We start from the raw sequence: 21,836 nt of genomic DNA, 5'->3' as shown, positions 1-21,836 counted from the left end.
CTCCTGTGGGCAGACATGGCAGCAAGTGCCTTTTCCTGCCGAGCCACCTTGCCAACCGTCATGATGTCTTTTACAGAAGTCTTCATATCTCTGCAGTGAGGGCACCCAGTTTCCTTTGGAGTACTCATTGTTGGTCTTGCTTGGGAAGACATCTTATGCCTCAAACAGAACCAAATATTGATGCTTTCTCTTTGGTACTGGGGATTGAACTTAGGGCCTCATGTGCGCTAAGCAATTGCTGTACCAATGTACTATATTCCTAGCTTCTCTTATGTTTTACTTTGTACTTTTATTTTTTCCATTAAAATTTCAGTTCTTTTTTAATTTATATTATTTACTAAATATACACTGTTCTGTCTACATGTTTGCCTGCAGGCCAGAAGAGGTCCCCAGATCTCATTGCAAATGGTTGTGAGCCACCATGTGGTTGCTGGGAATTGAACTCAGGACCTCTGGAAGAGCAGCCTGTGCTTTTAACCTCTGAGCCATCTCTCAGCCCCTATCTCAGTTCTTGAGGACTTATGTACATGTGGGGAAGGAAAGCCCTTTTTCCCTAGCCCCTTTACTAATGCTGTGTACTGAGACTTATCTGTGTCTGTCACACTGCTCTCAGGCATTGTTGATGGGATGGTGGGTCCTGGGAGGGGCAGTCAGCTCTAACGGGAACTGTAGTCTCTGTCTTGCTAGAAGACTCTTGTGTGCTGTCTTGGACGTGGTTGACCGCTTGCTTCGTATATTGGTTTCTTCCCCTGGGTTTGTTCACAGTGAGCTGTGGGTTCTCCTTAGTACCCCCAAACAGTCCTGTGGGTCTCTTGTGGGTCACCTCACTGTTTCAACATTGGCCTTCCTTCAGTTTGCCACTTTTCCCTGAATCTCCCTGTGTTCTCTCACTCACACTTGCAATCTTGACTGCCCTCTGTTGCTGGGGACTTGAGGGCGCTCCTTGCTCTTCTGCAGTCTCCTTTGAACTTGAGGCTTACACATCTGATTGCCTAGCTTGTCCAAAGTGGAACGTTTGGTGTTGGAGACTTCTATGAGTCACCTCAGCCACAGTCAAGTCCCCTTCTCCGTCAGCCTTTGTTCAGACACCCTGGGCTGCTACTTTCATCCTCTAAGTTTTGCTGCGATCTAGCCCATCTCTCTGTTTCTTACATGCCCTCCTCTTTGGAGAGGTAGTGATGTCTCTTCTTGCATAAATGGCCTCCCTGTCCCTAATGCTCACTCCTCAGTCCATCCTTTGCCGGCTGTTTGCTGGCTCTGTGTCAGCCTAGCCATGGCAGTTCCTCCAGTGACTGCCCATCCTCTACAGAACAAAGAACAGTAGTGAGGTGTTCACACACACACACACACACACACACACACACACACACACATGCACACACGTGCACATACACACGCACACATGCATGCACGCACGCATGCACACACGCACGTGAACTCACACTTCTGTGTCAACATTGCCTGTAGTTCTGTGACATCTCTCTCTACCTCTTTCATTTAGTAATGATTCACCCTTCAACACTGTGGTCAACGGCCTTTGTTTTGCTTCTAAAAACCCTCTGGGTTCCTGTGTCTGAGGGAGAGCGGCATTGTTCCTTGGCCCTTGTTTTTTAGTCTTCTCACTGGTGCAGCCTGCCTATCCCTGCTGTCTACCACGTGTTTTTCCTCCTGACTCTGCAGGCAATCTAACATTCACACCTGCACTTTTGCACAAATGGAGAAGCCAGGACAGAAAAGGGATTTAGCTCTGTCCACTGAGTTCATGTGTGAGAAGCTGAGGATCTGTGAGACTGACAGTTGCAGGGTCATGGGCTAAGTCGGAAGTGAGGTCTGGATCTAGATCATGGCTAGTTCCACTCCACCTTCTGCCTTATTCCTCCTGTGAGGAGCCTCAGGCTGGGAGGATGCAGAAATGCAGAGCCCAGGTGGACATGCCAACATGGAGCTGCCACTTTGTACATCTTGTTTCATATAGTCACCTGCTCTCCCAAAGTTTAAGAAGTATACAAATCATTTTCCTTGGTGTGTGTGTGTGTGTGTGTGTGTGTGTGTGTGTGTGTGTATGTGTGTATGTAGAGGCTAGAGATTGACATTAGATGTCTTCTTCAATTGTGCTCCACATATATATATATATATATATTTTTTATATTATTTATTTTGTGTGTGAGCACACCCATGTGTGTGTATACCGTGGTGTACCTATAGGGGTCAGAGGACTCAGTTCTCTCCCTCCACATGTGATGCCCAATTGTCAGGCTTGGTGGCAAGTATCCTTGCCTGCTCAGCCTCTCATTGGCCCCACCTTATTTTTTAAGACAGTCTTTCACTGAATTCAGAGCTCACTGTTTGGCTAAGCTGGCCACAGTGCTGCGGTTATAGATATGTGCTGGCTTTTACCTGGGTGCTGGGCATCCACACTCATGTCTTCATACTTGCCCAGGAGATACTTAACCAACTGAGCCATCTCCATAGGCTGCTTTTTAAAGCTGCCACTGGGTGCTGGGTGGGTACTCCCCAGGTCTTTCCTTGCGGGCTCATGGCTCTGACACTCAGGGTCAAGGCTTGTGTGCCCTGAGATGGTAACCAGGACTTTGTATCTCTTTGCCTTCCCTGCAGGAAAAGGCTGAGGAGGTTTATCGCCTGTACCAGAACTCGCCCCTCTCCTCCCACCCTGTGGTGGCCCTGTCAGAGCTGAGTACTCTGTGTGCCAGCTCCTGCCCAGACGAGAGGACCTTCTACCTAGTGCTACTGCAGCTGCAGAAGGAGAAGAGAGTCACGGTCCTGGAGCAGAACGGAGAGAAGGTGTGCAAACGTGCCTGTCTGGGTGTGTGTATGCATGGACTCCCAGGGACTTAGTCCACACTCAGATGCCCACTCCAGGCCTGCTTGTGAATTTCTCAGCGTGTGTGGTAGGGACAGCAGTAATTTGTCCCTTTCCCCCAGATTGTGAAGTTTGCCAGGGGACCACATGCCAAAGTGTCTCCTGTCAACGATGTGGATGTTGGGGTCTACCAGCTGATGCAGAGTGAGCAGCTTCTCTCTCGAAAGGTTGAGTCTTTATCCCAAGAATCTGAGAGGTAATCTTTCTTGCCTGGCTGCCCTGGAGCCCCAGCATGAGTGGGTCTCTTCAAAAAAGAAAAAATAAAATAAAATAAGAAACAAGGCTAGGAATATATCTCCATTTGTAGAGTACTTATTTAGCATTCATGAAGCCATGAGTTTGCCCCCTGGCACTGCAAAAACAAAGTTATGTACTAATTACACATGTACTAGGTACTCCATGTAGAAAACAGAAAATAAAGGAGAAAAATGACTTGTCCCTCCTGTGATTACAGCTGTTAACATCGTATTGATGCTCTTCTGAAGCTTGGTGCTGTCCACAGGTGGGGAGGTAGTAAGATGGATCTGGGCCTTCTCAGGCCTTTGTAAGGATCTCTTGCTCTCCCTTGAGATGCTTCTACAGGGATCCTTGGAGGCAGCCATGGACCCTTCCCTGAACAGAGTTCTTCACTCTGTCTCTCAGAGAAATAGACGAGTGTTGGGAGGCTCAGAGGCACGGCCAGGGTCTTTAGTGTGTAGGAATCAATCACATGTCTTGCAGTGGAAAGAGGTGTATGCCTCATCTTCAGGCCTGGATCACCTTGCCTTGCCACATAGAGATGCCCAAGCCTCTGTTGAGACTTGCTTCCAGAGACTGGCATGGGTAGTTGGCCATCACTGTGACTGTGGGGTTTAGGAATTGTTGACCTTCAGGTCTGAAGCTACTTTCACTAAGTGTTCTCAAGCATTCTTTGAGACCCTGCCACAGCACACCCTTCTTCATTCCACAGGTGCAAAGAGGAAGCCCGCCGAGCATGCCGAGCTGGAAAGAAGCAGTTGGTAGGTTCTCTTCCCCTGCAGCCTAGGAGTGACATCCTCCACTGTCAGGGACGGGCCCAGCAGTTCAGAGAGAGAGCAGCTTGATTGGGGTTCAGGGTGCATCTGCAGGTGTCTCAGGCACCACAGTTTAATTTATAGGAGAAGACCGGGGTGCTCCTGTGGTTTGAGCAGTGCTGTATGCTTTGCCCTGTGGACCGCCATGTCCCACCCTGATCTGTTTCCACACCCGCCAGGCACTGAGGTCTCTCAAGGCCAAGCAGAGGACAGAGAAACGCATTGAGGCCCTGCACGCCAAGCTGGACACTGTTCAAGGCATCCTGGATCGCATCTATGCCTCCCAGACAGACCAGATGGTAGCCACGCCCCTTGGTGCCCTGTGGTCCCAGGCTCCCACACTGCATCTCCCTCCCCTGTGGCCTGCGTTTCCTGAATCCTGGGTTCTTCCAGAGTGTGGTTGGGTTCACTTCTCTGTTGGGAAGTTTAGCTTCTGTGGGTATAAGGTGAATTGACCTTGGGTGGCCAAAGAAAGCCTGAAGCTAGCTTTGGAGATGAAGTACGGTTGTCTATATTTTGGCAAGTGTTGCACAGGTAACTTGGTCTTCTCTTTAGGTTTTTAATGCTTACCAAGCTGGTGTGGGAGCCTTGAAACTCTCCATGAAGGACGTCACAGTGGAGAAGGCAGAGAGCCTTGTGGACCAGATCCAGGAGGTACAGGGGCCTGGGAGGGTCCATGCGAAAGGAGTTGTAGAGAACATGGTTGACCTGGCTTTGTGCCTAAGAGGAACCGTTCCTTGATTGTGGGATCTCTGAGACCCTGAACATTTTCCCTTCAGAGCTTTGTGTTTGTCCCTTACAGCTATGTGACACGCAGGATGAAGTTTCTCAGACTCTGGCTGGTGGGGTAACCAATGGTTTAGGTGAGTTGACAAGGACACTCTCCCCTCCTTTCTGAGAGACCTCACTTCCTGGGCCAGGACAGGCCCTCTGGGGGGCTCACCTGCATGGGTGGTTAGAGGGAGTGAATGTTACCTCCCAGATAGCTGTTCTAGGGGTCCCTTGTACTCCAGCATCCATACTGACAAAGCGTCACACTGGCGGTCCTCTCTCAGGGCAAAGACAAGCAGGACCTGATTGCTGGGGTCGGTGGACTACACCCATCTGACAGCCCAGCTCTGCCCATAGAGAAAGAATATCTGCTTGAGGGTACCCTTTGCCTCCTGACTAATGTGACTGCCAACCCACAGAGGGGCTGCTGGGCTGTGTAGTTGAGCTGTTCTGGGCACATGGGTTCATCTCTTTCTTTCCTGGGGTTGACATGCCATCTCCCTCCCAGATTTTGACAGTGAGGAACTGGAGAAGGAGTTGGACATCCTCCTTCAGGACACCACCAAAGAACCTTTGGACCTGCCCGACAACTCCCATGAGACGCTTTATACCAACAGTGTGCCTAAGCCTCGGATCTTGGATGCTGAACTTGAAGCTGAACTTGAGAAACTGTCCTTATCAGAAGGAGGTACGGAGCTGTTTCCCATAGATCCTGGACATGTGACTCTGGGTGACAGAGGAGCCAGGCACAGAATGGATAGGTTCCTCCCAAGAACTCAGTGTGCCTGCATTCCAGAGCCGGGCAAGGGCGGGGTGGTGATGTATGTGGAGACCCGGTTGCTGAAGCTTTGGGATGCTCGGTCATAGGACTTCCCATTGAATGTTGTCCTTTCTTTTTGCAGGTTTGCAGGTCCCAAGCAGTAAATCTCCAAAAAGGCAATTGGAGCCGACTCTCTAAAGCCATTGCAGGAACTCAAGGGAAGGACCCTCGTGTAAGAGAGGGACAGCCTTGTGTGTGTACATAGTTATTTAATGAGAACCACTGAGAGGTTGTTAAGAGGAGGAAATACCACTTGGATGTATGTGGATGCTGCCACTGCTGACAGGACGGATACAGCTCCTGGAAGCCATGCTGTGAAGGTGTGCTCCCAGCTGATGTCGTGGACCTACCTTCTCGTCTTTATAGTGCCACAGTTTATACAGTTCTGTGTTTGCCGTCGTCTCTGATAGCCTGCCGTCCGTTCTCGCCATTGGCTCCGTTAGCTTTGTCTTCACCCACCAGCTTCGTTCCGGCCAGTAAGGTGAAAGGTTCGCAGCTTTGCCCATCAGAGCCAGCCCTGTCTTCCACTCCTGAGGTCGTGAAAACCAAGTTTTGTTATCTGCAATGCCATTTCAGCTGCCCCCTGCCCTCTGCTTTATTGGAATTAAGAATGAGAGTCAAACTTAAGTTTTACTCAGAGAGACCTAACAGCTGAGTGTCTGGAGAAACGTTGTCCACAAGATGTTTCTCTACATGCTTTGTCCAATTCTCTGGGTGTTCATGCTCTGAATGCTTCAGGGTCATGACAGTTGCGGGGGTGGCTTGTGTCATTGGGGGCCATAACCTCTTCCATCTTAAGCAGAAGCAGATCTGCTGAGGGGGGGTGGGGAAAGGGTTAACCTATCTTTTGAACCTGAGCAGGAGAAGCCCAAGTCAACCACAGCCCCACAGTGTAAAAGAAGCTAAGGTTTTGCTTTGGCTCCATCATAAATTATGTGTGTTTTCTGGAGCAAGCCACGTGGTGCCACATTCCCTGTTTCTTGAGCCTGACACTCGCTGCAGGCTCCCTGTTAGGATCTGGAAAGCTTTTACCATGTATCCAGCACTCAGGGGGCCTGAGCCAGGATGTGCAATAGGAGGAGGTGACCCTGACCTGCTGCATCTGCTGCGAGCTGCCGCAGGCCCTGCCATGCCCTGCTCTGCCCTGCACCTGCCTCCTGCAGGCACATCTTCTTTCCGTGAGCTGCAGGGCAGGCAGGAAAGGGTCGGTCTGAATGCTCGGATGGCAGAGGGAAAATGACAGCCACACTGCCAGCCTGCTGTCCAGGACGCTGACTGCCTGGGTCTCTGCACTGCCCCTCCTGCTTGAGGTCGCACAGAGCAGAGGGGAGGACTTTGCTTCCGGCCAGGAGCACGAATCACTGTTCAACGAGTCTCTCCCACTCAGCTTTGGCGGATGGAAATATTGGGGGTGAAGAAAAACAATCACTATTTTTTCTTTTTTAATCTGGTAAATAATTAAAAGAGAAAAATACTAGATTTTGTTGTCTGTTCTTTAGGTTGTGTCAGTTTTTTGTTCTCTTTTTTCTTTTCTTTTTCTTATTTTTTTTTTTTAAATAGGTCTTATAGCTGAGACTGGCCTTGAATTCTTTCTCCTCTGGTTTCCACGTGAAGTGCTGGGATCACAGCTGTGTAGCACCACACACAGCAGGTTATGGCATCGTGTCAATGTCTTGTTCCTTCCTGTCTCCCAGAGCCCCACACATATCCACACTTAGGCTCTCTTCCACCCTGAGCCCCCGAAAAATGTGGAGCAGCTGAATAGTAGGGCCTGGGCTGCAAGGGATCCTGTCTCCCTCCAGCCCTGAACTGTACTACTGGTTGTACTGTCGCCCAGGTTCTGTTCTCCAAACTGAGAATGACCCTGCTCATGCAATCGCTCCACCCTATAGTTCTCTGCCTGTTCTGTGCATGCCCTCTGCTGTGCCTGCGGAGGAAGGCAGCTTTGAGGCTGAGAGCAGTCAGCAGCAGGCTGTGTCTGCTGCACACTGGGTCTGCAGCTCCAGCTGACTGGGCAGGAGAGCCAGCCAGGAAGAGGTGTAAGGTGCATTAGCCCAAGAAGCCTCGAGATCAGTTCTGCACCATTTGTTGTGTGAAGCACCTCGGGAGGGCCTGCAGCCCCAGAGTGAGTCTGGGTCAGCTGGCACTGATTGACGAGGGATGCGGTGAGGTAGGGTGGAGCCGACGGAACTCCTGGAAGGTCCCCGTTACATGGTTTTGTGTTGTTCTTTGTCCCTTGCTACTGAGTAACCCACCCAGCACATGATGGGGAGGCCAGAGCACTAAGACACAGTTTATCTTCACTGTTCTCAGTGTGTTGCTGGCCCTGCCCCTGGGCTGTGGCACCTAACCACACTGTGCCAGCAGGACTGCTTCCAACATCCAGTGGACTTAGTCCTTAGTCTGGTGGTCTTCTGCTTAGCAAGGCTTGCCAGGCTTCTTTCTCTTTCTAGGCTGTAGTAGAAATTGCCAACTTCAGCCAGAGTATCCCACTGCAGGGACACACCTACCTTCACCTCTCTAGTGTGCTGAAATTAGAGCAAGACAAGTTATAGGCTGTGTGACACTGGCCAATTAGTCTTCCGTGTACTTTAGCCTCTTTTTTATTTTTTAATTAGGTATGAGTGGGTATGTACATGAGTGTGGGTACCCATTGAGGCCAGAATCATTTGATTCCCCTGAAGCTAGAGTTACAGCTAGTTGTGAGCCACCACCTGACATGGGTGCTGGGAACTGAACTCTGTGAGAGCGCTACATGTTTCTAACTGCTGAGCCATCTCTCAGCTCCTTCCTTAGTTTCTACATCTGTAAAGTGGATGTCAGAAGTACCAGCCACCACCTAGCATTGTGTCAAGAGTAAATGAGCTGAATGAGGCAGGGCACGGGGTGCCAGGTGTTGGGAAAATGGGTTCGTGGCTGGCATCAAATTGGAGATCCTCCTGCCTTGATCTCCTAAGTGTTGGGATTATAGGCAAGTAACACCGCACACTGTTTACTCTGGTCCTTTAAGAAGGCCTAGAACTCAGGCTAAGCTGGGGCAGTGGTCTCCTAGAAACTGAGGAACAACAACAACAACAATAAACAATTGGGGTTTTGGTGATACCTACAGAAGATAATCAGGTAGAGCAGGGAAGGGTGGATTCTTCATTGGCTTCTCCCTCGGTCTTTTCCAGCCCTTTCTTTCCCTCTTTTAGCCTTTCTCTACAGTCTCCCCTGTCTCTGCTGTTGTATTCCGAATGTGAAATGTTCCCACCACAGGTCCCTATCTGAACACTTGGTGCCCAACTGACAGTGCTGGATTGATGGACCTTCAGGAGATGGCGTCTCCTGGAGGACATGGGTCTTTAGGGGTGGCCCTCATGGTTTTCAGTCCAGCCCCACCTGACATGGGGCTTTCTGTCTGCTTTCCAACTGGGACCCTCTTCCCACACTTCGGCTACCAAGCCTTCCCTGCCATGATGAACGTGCCCCTTCTTAAACCCGTCCTCCCTAGGCTTCTTGTTGTTACTCAGAGGCACTCGATTGCAGCAAAGGAAGAGAATGAGTAATCTGCTCTGCCACACACCCACCCACCCCGTTTCTGGGAAACATATCTTGCTCACAAGTATTCATAACCGATTTTCTTGGATTTGGGGATTAAAAAAGTATTCTACAATCAATACTGATTTTTAAGATTGATTTTGTGTACGTGTGTATGTACATGCTGCAGTCCACAGGCAGTGATCAGAAGACAGTTTGGGGTAGTCAGTCCTTTCCTTCTGTGCTGTGGGTCCCAGCGATCAAACTCTAGCTGTCAGACTTGGCAGCAGACACTTTTACCCACTGAGCCATCTCTTGAGACTTCAGTGATAATTTAGTTTCCTACACACACACACACACACACACACACACACACACTACACCCCAACAGAACCTTTCCACACACATACAAATACACCATACAAACACTGCAAAACCCTTGCATGGACAGTTACACACACCACACACAATTTTGATCTCATCAAATTCAAGTTACTTGTTTCTATTCCCATTGTGTGTGTGTGTGTGTGTGTGTGTGTGTGTGTGTGTGAGAGAGAGAGAGAGAGAGAGAGAGAGAGAGAGAGAGAGAAATTTGTGAAGAACAAAGGTGAAACAAGTTCTTCCTCAATCACTCTACATTTATTTATTTATTTATTTGTTTGTTTATTTATTTATTTGGTTCTACCAGGCTGACCTCGAACTCACAGAGATCTGCCTGCCTCTGCCTCCCGAGTGCTGGGATTAAAGGTATGCTCCACCACTGCCTGGCCACTCTACTTTTTTTTTTTTTTTTTAAGATTTATTCATAGTCAGGTGGTGGTAGCACTTTTAATCCCATCAACTGAGGCCAAGGCAAGCAGATCTCAGTGAGTTCAAGGCCAGCCTAGTCTACAGTGTGAGTTCTAGGACAGGGCTACAAAGAGAAACCATGTCTCAAAAAAATTTTTTTTTAATTATTCATTTTGTGTTATGCCTAAGTGTTTTGCTAGCATATATGCCTGTGCACCACGTTCATGCCAAATGCCCAAGGAGGTCAGAAGAGGACATTGAATCCCTTGGAACTGGAGTTATAGATGGTTGTGAACTGACATGTGGATGCTGGAAAACAGAATCTAGGTCCACTGGAAGAGCAGCCAATGCTCTTAATTGCTAAGCCATCTCTCCAGCCCCTCCACCTTATTTTTGGAGACAAGGTCTGTCATTGAACTTGCAGCTCTCTGATTTAGGGAACCTGTCCTGCTAGTGACCAAACCCCACCCTCCCCCTGTTGGGGAGGTTAGCATGCTGGTTCTCGGGATCCAAGCTTAGGTTCTTGCATTTATCCAGCAAGTACCTTACCAAATGAAATGTCTCCCTGGCCTCTCCCTGCCTTTTTTGAAGTCTCTGAGATTTAATCATGGGGCCTACACTCTAACGACCAAAGGTTCTTTGTATACCAAAGTCTGACACTAACAGAGGACTTAAACATAGGGGTTAAACTCCTGCATGAAGCAGGCAGTGGTGGTGCATGCCTTTTTTTTCTTAGCACTCAGGGAGGCAGAGGCATATGGATCTCTGAGTTTGAGGCCAGCCTGATTTATAGAGTGAGTTCCAGGACAAGCCAGAGAAACCCTGTCTCGAAAAAGCAAAAACAAAAACAAACAAACAAATAAGCTCTTACATTAGTCAGCTGTGGTGGTGCATGTCTTTAGGAAGCAGAGGAAGGAAGATCTGTGCATGTTCGAGGCCTGCCTGGTCTACAGAGCACACACCAAGCCAGCCAGCCGGGGCTACACAGTGAGATCCTGTTTCAACAAACAAACAAAAACAACACAACAACCAAAACTCTTCCTGCATGACTTTGAAGAAATAAAACCTTTTCAAGCTATAGCACTAAGTCATATGTTCCCCACCAAGGAGGCCATCATTAGATTCTTATTGGTGAGTAAAAGATGAGAACGGCTAAAAATTTATCACAGGAGAAGGAGAAGAGTAGAGAAAGGCAGCAGGCCGGGAGGAGAGAAGTTTGCTTTTGCTCATGGTGACTAGTCGCTCACGCTCATCTTTGAATACATTGACTAGGCCATTAGGAAAAATATTGTGGCTATTTATGGGTTTTACTAGAAGGTTCTGGAGATGAGCTGTGCGTGGCAGGTGGAAGTGTCTCCAAGTGGCTGCAGATTTGAGACTGCCTATCAAGACTGCAGCTTATAGTATTTTCTGGTGTTAACATTTCTTTCCTTTAAAATTCCACAGACATTATTCCATTTTCTTTTGGCATGTGAATGGCTAGAGAAATATACTAGACACTTCGTTTTCTCCTCTTTGGCTTCGACCTAAAGCATTAGACACATATTTGGTGGTGGGTTTTTTTGTTTGTTTGTTTGGGTTTTCTTTTTGTTTTTTGTTTTACTTTTTTTGGCTCTTTTGGGGAGGCTACCACTCAGCTTCCAAATAAATCACATAGAGACTTATTATTTACTTATGAATGCCCAACCTTAGCTTGGCTTATTTCTAGCCAGCTTTCCTTAACTTAAATTATCCCATCTACCTTTTGCCTCTGGGCTTTTTCCTTTTCTTACTTCTATGTATCCTACTTTTACTCTTACTCTGTGGCTGGCTGCATGGCTGTGTGGCTGCGTGGCTGGCCCCTAGCATCCTCCTCTCCTTGGTCTCTTGCTCCTCTTCTTATTTATTCTCTCTGCCTGCCAGCCCCACCTATCCTTTCTCCTGCCTCACTATTGGCCAGTCAGCTCTTTATTAGGCCATCAAGTGTTTTAGACAAGCAAAGTAACACAGCTTTACTGAGTTAAATAAATGCAACATAAAATAATGAAATACATCTTTGCATCATTAAACAAATGTTCCGTATCATAAGCAAATGTAACACATCTTAAAATAATACTCTACAACACACACATGTTACATATGATTTTAAAATCAGAGGAAACCTCTAAAATAATTACTTTATTGTTAACTATGTGTATCTGCACACATGTGCATATGTGTAGTACATGTGCCTATGAAGGCCAGAGATCCCTGGAACTGGAGTTACAGGCAGTTGTAAGCAGTCTAATGTGCTGGGACCTGAAATAAGGTTCTCTGGAAGTGCTCTTACCCACTGAGCCATCTCTCCAATCACAAAGAAAATATTTTTTTTTAGCATAATCTGCATCAGCCATTAGTTTACTTATTTTCTGGAACATCAGTTGTAGTTGCTATTGCTGTATGAGCTTTGGCTGGATGTTTTGTGAGCCTGCTGTTTGGTGCTTTCAGTTTTGGAACTTGGTGAATGGACTCTTTAACCAGATGGATAATTCCTCTCTGTTACACAGGAAGGGCCTGGACCTCACTCCTGCCTTCTCTGACACCACTTCAGTAGGAGACCAGGGGCGGAGTACAACTCCATATAGCCTGAATTCAGTCCTTAATCTTCCAGCCATGCTTCCTATTGTGGGTAAAAACTTAGAATCTCTCTCTCTCTCTCTCTCTCTCTCTCTTTCTCTCTCTCTCTCTCTCTCTCTCTCTCTCACACACACACACACACACACACACACACAAACAAACCAGATTCACCCAATTTTACTGAATTTTTGGCTTCTATACCTTACTATTGGTCACTGTGTCAAAACTAAAGGTGTTAGGTTTTCATTTTTATTTCTATCTATCTATCTATCTATCTATCTATCTATTTTTGCTTTTGGAGACAGGGTTTCTCTCTTTAGCCTTGGCTGTCCTGGAACTCACTCTGTAGATCAGGCTGGCCTCAAATTCAGAGAGATCCAGCTGCCTCTGCCTCCCGAGTGCTGGAATTAAAGGCATGCACCACCACCACCCAGCTAAGATGCTGAGTCTTAATCATAGCATATCTATAAGCTGTGGTTTGGCAAGCAGGCTAGGTCTCTCATTGAAGAAGGAGGAGCGATGGAGGAGAAAAGATTCAGTGCTTAGAAACTTAACCAAAAAAAAAAAAAAAAAAAAATGCGTGCGATTGTTTTGTCTGCCTGTATGTCTATGCACCATCTTGTATGCCTGCTGCCTGTGGAGTACAGAAAAGGGTGTTGGATCCCTTGGAATTGGTGTTATGATGGTTCTCAGCCACCATGTGGGCGCTGGGAACTGAACCTGGCTCTCCTCAAGAGCAGGAAGTGCTTTTAACAGCTCAGCCATCTTTCGAGCCCTTAAAAAACAACGAACGAACGAACACCTATTTACTTATTTGTATGTGTGTCGTGTGCATGTCCACGTGCTAGTGTCACTGGGAATGTAACCCCTAAACCATCTCCCCAGCTCCAGCTTCCCTTTTCCTTCCTCTTTGTCCCTCGGTTAGGTACCCGGTCAAGAGAATCTAAAATTAGAAATATATAATGCCACCACTATCTAGTGTGTAGTAGTTGTTCACAAATGTCTGGTGAATTTAATTGGTTCGGAAAGAAAAAGGAAATAACTGACTTTGGAATCAGAACCACTTTTGACTTGTGTAGCTTTAGACAAGTCATCTCACCCCTTTGGGTCTCCATTTTCCCAAAAGTATAATCATTTAGTCGCGTCTTTGCGGGAGAAGTCCTATATGACTTTGGCTTAGCGCTGTGCCCCAGCCCCAAGACGAGGACACGCCCCTCTGCGGCAATGCGATACCTCCTCCCGGCCGCACGATGGCGCTGAGCCCGCTGGAGAGCAGGGGGGCGGGGGACCCTGAGCGCGGCGGCCACTTTCCGGACTGCCGTGGTGAGTGAGTGCTGCGGGTGTTGGGGGTTCCCTCCTGGGTCCCCTGATCGCGGCTGAGAAGGGCGTCTGGGTGTCGCGGGGCCGTTTCAGCGGGCTGCGCCCGATAACTGGAAAACCCAGGTAGCACTAGGCAAGGCGGAGCAGGGAGCAAGGGACCCAGCCTGGACCTGGACGTGAGCGCCCTCGGCCCGCACTCACGCGCCTCCCCATCCGGCTCCACAATGGCCAGGGATTCAAAAGTCACCAGAGTCTTTGCTGCACAGACACTTGGGGCTGTGGGCGGTCTCCGGGCTTATATTCTTATCCCGGCCTTGTTCACTGCCCCTACAGGCTCTGCCATCTGTCACCCTGGCCCTTCTCTGCTTGGACGGTGTCTTCCTCTCCTCGGCCGAAAATGACTTTGTCCACCGGGTCCAGGAGGAGCTGGATCGCTTCCTGCTGCAGAAGCAGCTATCCAAGTACGCGGGGAACAAGGGGGCGGCTTTCATGCTAGGGAGGGCAGGGTTTGCCCCTCTCCCAGGTTCTGTGCCCTGGTAACTGGCTGGTCCACTGGCCAGGCCCTGCCTGACCTGAGCCTTTAGCGTCATCCCACTCAAGCAGAAGTACCCATCCTCTTCAGAACGATGGGAACTGTAGCTCCCTGAGATCTACTTTGCAATTAGTCAGGGACCGGCTTGGGCGCAATGAGCCTGGTGTGAAGCTACCATAAACTTGGGAGTGGCCTCCGTGGGAATCAGGCCCGGAAACTGGACCCGCAGCTCCAGCTTTGGCTTAATACTCTGTTTGGTCCCTTCCCAGGGTCCTTCTTTTCCCCCCAGTCTCCAGCCGCCTGCGGTACCTGATCCATAGAACAGCGGAAACTTTTGATCTCTTGAGCAGCTTCTCTGTTGGGGAGGGCTGGAAGAGGAGGACAGTCGTCTGTCACCTGGACATCAGGTGTGTTATCCTACTGCCGGAGGTGTGTTATCCAATTGCTGGAGGGTTCTCAGCAGCGTGTGTGTGTGTGTGTGTGTGTGTGTGTGTGTGTGTGTGTGTGTGTGTGTGTGTGATGGTTAGGCTAACTGGCTAGCCCGGGAGGATAGAACTTGGCAGGACCCAGGGCCAGGAACCCCCAGTTGTGTGAAGTTAGGGTTGCCTTTTGCTTCATGGGTTTGCCGCTGACTTGGCTAAATGAGCTGTTCATGCTGGGCCAAAGGGAAGAGAGTGCACACAAGCAGTGGGACTATTAAGGGCGGGTCTGCACCCCTCTCTTTGTGAGCACGTGGTGCAGAGAGGCCTTGCTTCAGGGGAAGAACCTCAGCCTTGTAGTCAGCCCTCTTCCGTGTGCATCTCACAGGATGGACGTCTTATCATGTGACTCTGAACCTAATAACAGCTCCTAAATGCAAGTATTAGCCATCTTTCATGTGTAACCAAAGATTCGGCGCCCACTGATTTGATTGTAGTGTTCATGAGGAAAATCCTTTGGGTGTGCCAAGGATGGCATTTTTTGCCTTTGCTACAATGCCTTTGTAAGAGGTTTTTTGTTGTTGTTGTTTTGTTTTGTTTTTTTTGAGGGTCATTTTGGCTGTGACCTTTGCTTAATGCCGACTTGCCAGTGTCACGCCTGAATGACAGGTGGTTCCAGTAAAAGCCATTTTGCTGTGGACCCAGACATGCTCTGAAGCTTCTGTCCCCACTCCAGGGTACCCAGTTCAGATGGCCCCTCTGGGCCCTGCCGCCCTCCTGCCTCCCATCCCAGCAAGTACCGCGGTCCTCGGTACACCTCACATCAGGGCGCAGCTGCTGGTCCCCGAGGTGCTCCTGCCGGCCGGTGGCATCGTGGACGGAAGCCGGATCAGCCTCTGTATGTGCCCCGGGTACGACGAAGGCGAGATGAACCCGTAGCACCCTCCGTCCCAGGCCTCAAGGGAGAGGCCCCAGCTGGTGGAGTTTCAGAAGAGCCTAGAGGGGCTGGGGACCCTGAAGCTGACCGGGGAGTCCCCACGTTGGTGACTCGGGGAACAGAGCTCCGGAAGAGCCCCGATTCAGGCTATGCAAATGATTCACAGCTGGAGCTGGGTGACACTGAGTCCTCCCAGAATCCTTCTGAGAAGGAACAAGGGGTAGAGACAGTCCTGCAGCAGGGGTCCAGCCCACAGCTGGCCGTGGAGGAGGAAAATAGGAGTCATCTGGTGCAGAACCTGGTGGACCAAGAGGAGGAAAAGGGAGAGGGAAAGGAGAGAGAGACGGTGGGTAAGGAAGAAGAGGAGGTAGGCAAGCAGAAAGGGATGGTGGATGAGGAGGAAGAGAAGGTGGATGAGCAGAAAGGGAAGGTGCATGAGGAGGAAGAGATGGATGAGCAGAAAGGGAAGGTGGATGAGGAGGAAGAGATGGATGAGCAGAAAGGGAAGGTGGATGAGGAGGAAGAGAAGATGGATGAGCAGAAAGGGAAGGTGCATGAGGAGGAAGAGAAGGTGGATGAGCAGAAAGGGAAGGTGGATGAGGAGGAAGAGAAGATGGATGAGCAGAAAGGGAAGGTGGATGAGGAGGAAGAGAAGATGGATGAGCAGAAAGGGAAGGTGGATGAGGAGGAAGAGAAGATGGATGAGCAGAAAGGGAAGGTGCATGAGGAGGAAGAGAAGGTGGATGAAGAAGAAGAAAAAGTGGATGGAGCCGAAGAAGAAGAGGATGATGACATGGACCATGACGATTCCAGTGAGCTGCTGCAGGAGGTGATGAGGCTCTCAAGCCCAGAAAAGGGAGGGCGGAGGTGAGGTGGATGTGGCCTCAGGTGTGTGGGAGAAGGGCCTTGGGCTGGAAGTGAGGGGCATGTGCTAATGAGATATTGGTAGACTGGCTCAGGCCTGGGTGTTGGGTGATAGGAGTCTCTTAGGGAACCTGGAGAAGGAATGGTGTATTTGGGTCCCAGTCCAACCATTTAGGAGATGGTTAGCCCTATGCAAGTCATTTTCTCTTTAAAGTTGCTTCCTCATAGGAAAAAAAAAGGGAGTGCATATATCACAGGTTAGTGGAAACAGTCCTCACAGGTGCCTTGCTCTCTGTTAGAGAAAAGCATTCCCCTGCCTGGAGCTTTGCCTTAGAAATTGTAGATTCTTGAGACTATGTGCCTGCCCCTCTTGTTGGCTTTGGATCAGTTGGGATGGGAGGGTGGGTATCTTTGATTTCTGTTTTATGCACAGTCTTTGAGATCATATTTTTAGTAAGGAAGCTAAAGATACTGGCTTTGTCCAGCTCTTTTTTCTACAGACCCTGAACATTTGGGCAGACTACTTAACTCTGCCCCTCCACGTTTCTATCCTTAAAGAGGGTATATAGATTGCACTTTTCAAGTTTAGGTGAAATACAGTGGGTGCAGTTGGCAGCTATCTAGTGGGGACTCCATAAAACATCCACATTCTGAAGATCCAAGCTGCCATACCCAGATTCCTACCGAGCAGACTTCTCCCCCAGAACTATCAGTTTGGAAAGCATCAGTGGGGCCCCGGGTGTCAGCGCCCCCTTGCCAAAGGGTCCGTTCACTCCCAGATCACAGCCAACCTGACCGAAAAGGAGATTGAGATAGAGAAAATCCACCTGGACACATCCTCCTTCTCAGAAGAGCTACCTGGGGAGAGGGACTTGGCCCACGTGGTGGAGATCTATGACTTTAAGCCAACACTCAAGACTGAGGACCTGCTGGCCACCTTCTCTGAGTTCCAGTGAGTATTAAAGACTGGGAGACTGGGAGAAGTTAGACTAGCCCTTCCCTGCTAGGGAAGATTGCCTGCCGCAGAAAGGAAGGCTGAAGGAAGGTGTGGTCGTCTGCGCTACTTGCCCTGAGGCAGGTCAGCTCTGACTGAAGAGGGGAAGGGTTGGTGTGTTTGAGCGCGGACACTTTCCAAAGCCCCAGACCCGGGCAGAGTTCTGTGTGTGCACACCCTTGCTGGGACCACGAGGCCTTCCAGTAGTCTCAGGACAACAGCTGTCCATATGCCAGTGGCCTGATTGGAGGGGGAGGGGCACCTGGATTGAGCAGGTCTGATGTAGCCTGGAGGGATAAACTCAGAGATGGGACTTCTTGCCGTCTCTGAGTTCTCATGGATGCAACCTCTTGTCATTTCTTTTTCTTCGAATTCGCAGTTTTTCCCTTTGTCTTTGCTTTACCTAGGAGGGCTTTCTAAAGCCCCTTTCTGGGGCAGGCGAGATGGCTCAGAGGTTAAAAGAGCGCTTGCTGTTCTTGCAGAGGACCTGGGTTTGGGTCCCAGCACCCACGTAGTGGCTCAGAATCATTGGTAACTCCAGTTCCAGGAGATCGATGCAGGCTAAACACTCACACATAAAATAGATCTAATAAAAGTAAATACAACTCCTTTATTCCCGGGCCTCCTCTCCGACACTGCTCCCATCCCACTGTCCCTGTCCTCTGTACCTGTGCTAGGGGCAGCTGAGGGGGTGGCAGCGTTTACTTTTTGTCTCTCACTGGGTGGCCACACAGGGCCACCACTGACCCCCTGCCAAGTGGGCAGTGCCACTAGAGGAGTAGGGCCATTCCAGAGCTGCTTCTAGCTTTTCCTAGGCACAGAGCGCATGGTGGTTTCCTGAGAAATAGGGAGAAGGCCACCCAGAGCCACGTCCCCGATATGCTTGTTTGGACATATCTCCTCTCCTACCACATAAGTCTTTTGGCTCTCTTACTCAGAGCCCATGCCCAGCCTGGCTCTGACGGTACCTGGGGAGTCTTTTTCACTCTTTGCTTTGGGCTGGATGAGTCTTCCAGTACTGGCTCGTTCTGTTCTAGACACTCATGTTTACAGGGTGACATTGGGGCTTCCTGGAGCTGACTTAATGCTCTGGCGAGAAAGCATGGCATGATCCTCTCTCACGAAAGAGATAGCTTTGTCTTCTTAGGGTTTGAGTTGGGAGGGACCTAGCCTTCAGGATCTAAGGGGAAAAAGGTCTTGATCCCCGGCTTTCGTGAGCTCCTGTGTCCTCTCCCTCACACAGAGAGAAAGGCTTCAAGATCCAGTGGGTGGATGACACTCATGCCATCGGCATCTTTCCCTGCCAAGCCTCAGGTAAGGTGGCTTTCTGTTGGGCTGTGCTCCTTCTCTGGCCTCCATTGAGAGCAGAGGTGCCTGGGTTCCCTGGGTGGAGGGCCACCCACGTCCGGGTGGAGAGCACCCTCAGCCCATGGCTCATCTCTCAGCAGGCCTGCACCACAGTCTGGGTGCCGGGTCCGATGGCCTGGGAAACTCAGGAAGTCTGTGGCCTTTCCTCTTTCTATTGGCACCATCAGTACAGCAGTATTAGGATCAGGGACATTTACTGAACAGGTGGCATAGGCCAAGCCATAGGTTCTTCCCCAAACAGAATGAAAGCATCAGGTGCTGGGCCCTGGGTCACAGGCATGCAGCACAGCGTGCAGGCAGGTACGTTATCAGTCAGTTTTCACGTCAGCCTCGGGTGTGAGGCCCATCACTCCCCCCACCGTCCAGAATGCCAGGGTTTGTGTTAGAGTATGGACATCTCACTGTGGAAGCTGGAGCACCATGCAGCCTCTTCACTGTGACTCCAGGACCTCCTTGTCCCCTTCAGCCACTGTCTCCTGCTGTCCCTGCCATCCCACTGCCACTTTGGGTGTATTTAGAAATAGGACTCTCCCGTCCTGAACCATGTGTGCACACCAGAGCCTGCTGCGCATCAGAGCTGGGAACATCCTACTTGGGTTTGGCCTGGTCCTGGTAAAGTCTAAAGTTGAGGGTGGGGAGGAGCAGAGGGAGTGATGGGGAGGAAGGTCCTGGAAGGGAGGTAGGAAATAAGTGGCCAGGGGAACTATGGAAGAATAAGCTCTGGCTGGGTGTCTTAGTGAGTTTCTATTGCTTGATGAAACACCATGACCAAAAAGCAAGTTAGGGAGGGAAGGGTTTATTTGGCTTATGCTTCCACATTGCTGTTCATCACTGAAGGAAGTCAGGACAGCAACTCAAACAGGGTAGAATCCTGGAGGTAGGAGCTGACACAGAAGCCATGGAGGGATGCTACTTACTGACTTACTTCCCCTGGCTTGCTCTGCCTGCTTTCTTTCTGCACCACCCACCACTGATCACTAAATAAGAAAATACCTTACAGCTGGATCTCAAGGAGGCATCTCCTCAGCTGAGGCTCCTTCCTCTGATGACTCTAGCTTGTGTCAAGTTGACACACAAAACCAGCCAGGACACTGGGGGAGCCTTGGCAACCTCCTGGGCCTGTCCTAAACATAGTAAGAGTGCCTCATGCCCTGGCTCAGTTTCTTTGTCCATATAACACACCTGCTGTGTCCTGATGTCATGTGCACCATGGCTCAATGTGGGTGGTGCAGGGAGTACTGGTGTCCTTGGAGACCTTGGGGGATAGTCTAAACTCTGGCTTTCACAGGCAGAGCCTGGCCATCTTGATGTGAGTATCTGAACACTGGGCTGGGGCATTATCTGACATCATAGGCAGTGCCCATATACAGTTCCATAGGGATATGGGGCACAGGCAGTGTCCATATACAGTTCCACAGGGATATGGGGCACAGGCAGTACTCATATACAGTTCCACAGGGATATGGGGCACAGGCAGTGCCCGTATACAGTTCCACAGGAATATGGGGCACAGGTAGTGCCCGTATACAGTTCCACAGGGATATGGGGCACAGGCAGTGCCCGTATACAGTTCCACAGGAATATGGGGCACAAGTAGTGCCCGTATACAGTTCCACAGGGATATGGGGCACAGGCAGTACTCATATACAGTTCCACAGGGATATGGGGCACAAGGTGGCACAAGAATCATCCCGGTTCTCTCCTTTCTCTAGCTGCTGAGGCCCTGGCAAAGGATTTCTCTGTGCTCAAGATCCGCCCGCTCACCCAGGGGTCAAAACAGTCCAAGCTCAAAGCCCTGCAGAGACCAAGTAAGGGAAGCCTGTCCCTCCACAGGGAGGCTGTGTGTGCTTTTGTGTTCGGTTTGTCTGCCCTCTTTATTTCCCTGCCCTTCAAGAGCTGCAGCAGCTGGTGAGGCTCAGCTTCCTCTAGGCCTGGAGAGGGGCTAGGGTCAGCTACGCTTACACCTTCCTCTGGTCCTTGATCTAGGAAAAGCCCCGTCTGCCTTCTAGAGGGCCTTGAAGACTGTCCCTGGAAGGGTAAAAAGTGATTGGGCCTTGGGATCAGCTAGATGGGACCTTGGTTATTACTTACCTCAGTTGACCTGGGGCGAGTCACTTGTACAGGAGCTGTTTGTCAGCTGTTAGCTCCCTCCCTTTCCTCTTCCAGAAAGCATGGGGATTTGGGGGGGGGGGGGGCTCTCAGTGGTCAGTTTCTATGACAGTGAAGTGGAACTAGCAGAATGGGCCCAGGTCTGCCAGAGCCACATGCCACTGTGAATGGTGACATGGCCTTGACCTAGACTTCTTAGAAACAATAATATCCCATCTTTATGTCCAGTGGTCCAGGTATCCTGTCCTGAGTGTTTCTTCCCAAAGGGCCTCACAGAGCAAGGGGATACAGGGTCAGTTCCTCCTCACCCCCACTGTACGGATGCCCCAGGTTGACAGGAGGGGTCGGTTTGTGTCAGGTCCCACAGGGAGGCAGAAATCCAGGCCTAGGGCCCTCCTGGGACCCTCTCACAGGCACCTGACTGCTGTGGGCACAGCTGGGCTCCAGCCTCTGCTCCATACCATTAGACATGGGCTGACCCTCACCTGGCTTTCAAGGCTGCCCCGTCACCCAGAGGAGAGACATCCCTGGCCTTGAATCCAAGTCCCACCCACGGGGTCTTCCTTTCAGAGCTCCTGCGGCTAGTGAAGGAGAGGCCACAGACAGATTCAGCAGTGGCCCGCAGGCTGGTGGCCCGGGCCTTGGGGCTCCAACACAACAGAAAGAAAGAACTGCCTGCTACCCCAGGTCTCCTGCCGTCTTGAGGGCCCAGACCCAACTGTCTGACCTAGGCTGGGCCCCAACACCATACACGCCTTTACAGACCCAAGGACAGCCCCTGGCCCCCACTGGAGCTGCGGTGGGGCACGGCAGGCTTTTGTTGATCTGGTCCCAGAAATGAGAAGAAATAAAAATTTAAAGTTGTA

At 50.1% G+C, this 21,836-nt stretch overlaps 2 protein-coding genes across 3 annotated transcripts in view; both read left to right on the top strand.

The window, feature by feature from the left end:
- The window catches only part of Chmp7 (charged multivesicular body protein 7), a 14,830-nt gene extending 7,829 nt beyond the window's left edge, over positions 1 to 7,001 (top strand). The window contains exons 3-10 of one of the 2 annotated variants that reach the window (XM_036199163.1): positions 2,617 to 2,802; positions 2,944 to 3,077; positions 3,831 to 3,879; positions 4,113 to 4,232; positions 4,489 to 4,587; positions 4,736 to 4,796; positions 5,213 to 5,392; positions 5,607 to 5,733. In XM_036199163.1, the coding sequence (XP_036055056.1) occupies positions 2,617 to 2,802; positions 2,944 to 3,077; positions 3,831 to 3,879; positions 4,113 to 4,232; positions 4,489 to 4,587; positions 4,736 to 4,796; positions 5,213 to 5,392; positions 5,607 to 5,662 (885 nt within the window). In that variant the 3' untranslated portion in view covers positions 5,663 to 5,733. Of the gene's footprint in view, positions 1 to 2,616; positions 2,803 to 2,943; positions 3,078 to 3,830; positions 3,880 to 4,112; positions 4,233 to 4,488; positions 4,588 to 4,735; positions 4,797 to 5,212; positions 5,393 to 5,606 lie in introns of both variants that reach the window. The other variant, XM_036199164.1, reaches the window with a different exon arrangement.
- R3hcc1 (R3H domain and coiled-coil containing 1) lies at positions 5,782 to 21,836 on the top strand. The gene is given in 13 exon segments (XM_036198522.1): positions 5,782 to 5,844; positions 5,891 to 6,000; positions 7,327 to 7,516; positions 13,608 to 13,704; positions 13,707 to 13,750; positions 14,081 to 14,208; positions 14,549 to 14,686; positions 15,435 to 16,065; positions 16,354 to 16,464; positions 17,279 to 17,451; positions 18,737 to 18,807; positions 20,574 to 20,669; positions 21,541 to 21,836. Coding segments are annotated over 13 exon segments (1,986 nt in total). The 3' UTR covers positions 21,675 to 21,836.

Source organism: Onychomys torridus, chromosome 9, assembly GCF_903995425.1.
Source record: "Onychomys torridus chromosome 9, mOncTor1.1, whole genome shotgun sequence".
NCBI classification, from domain to species: domain Eukaryota; kingdom Metazoa; phylum Chordata; class Mammalia; order Rodentia; family Cricetidae; genus Onychomys; species Onychomys torridus.
The sequence above is the reverse complement of the archived record's forward strand: the minus strand, read 5'-3'. Positions and strand labels throughout refer to the sequence as shown.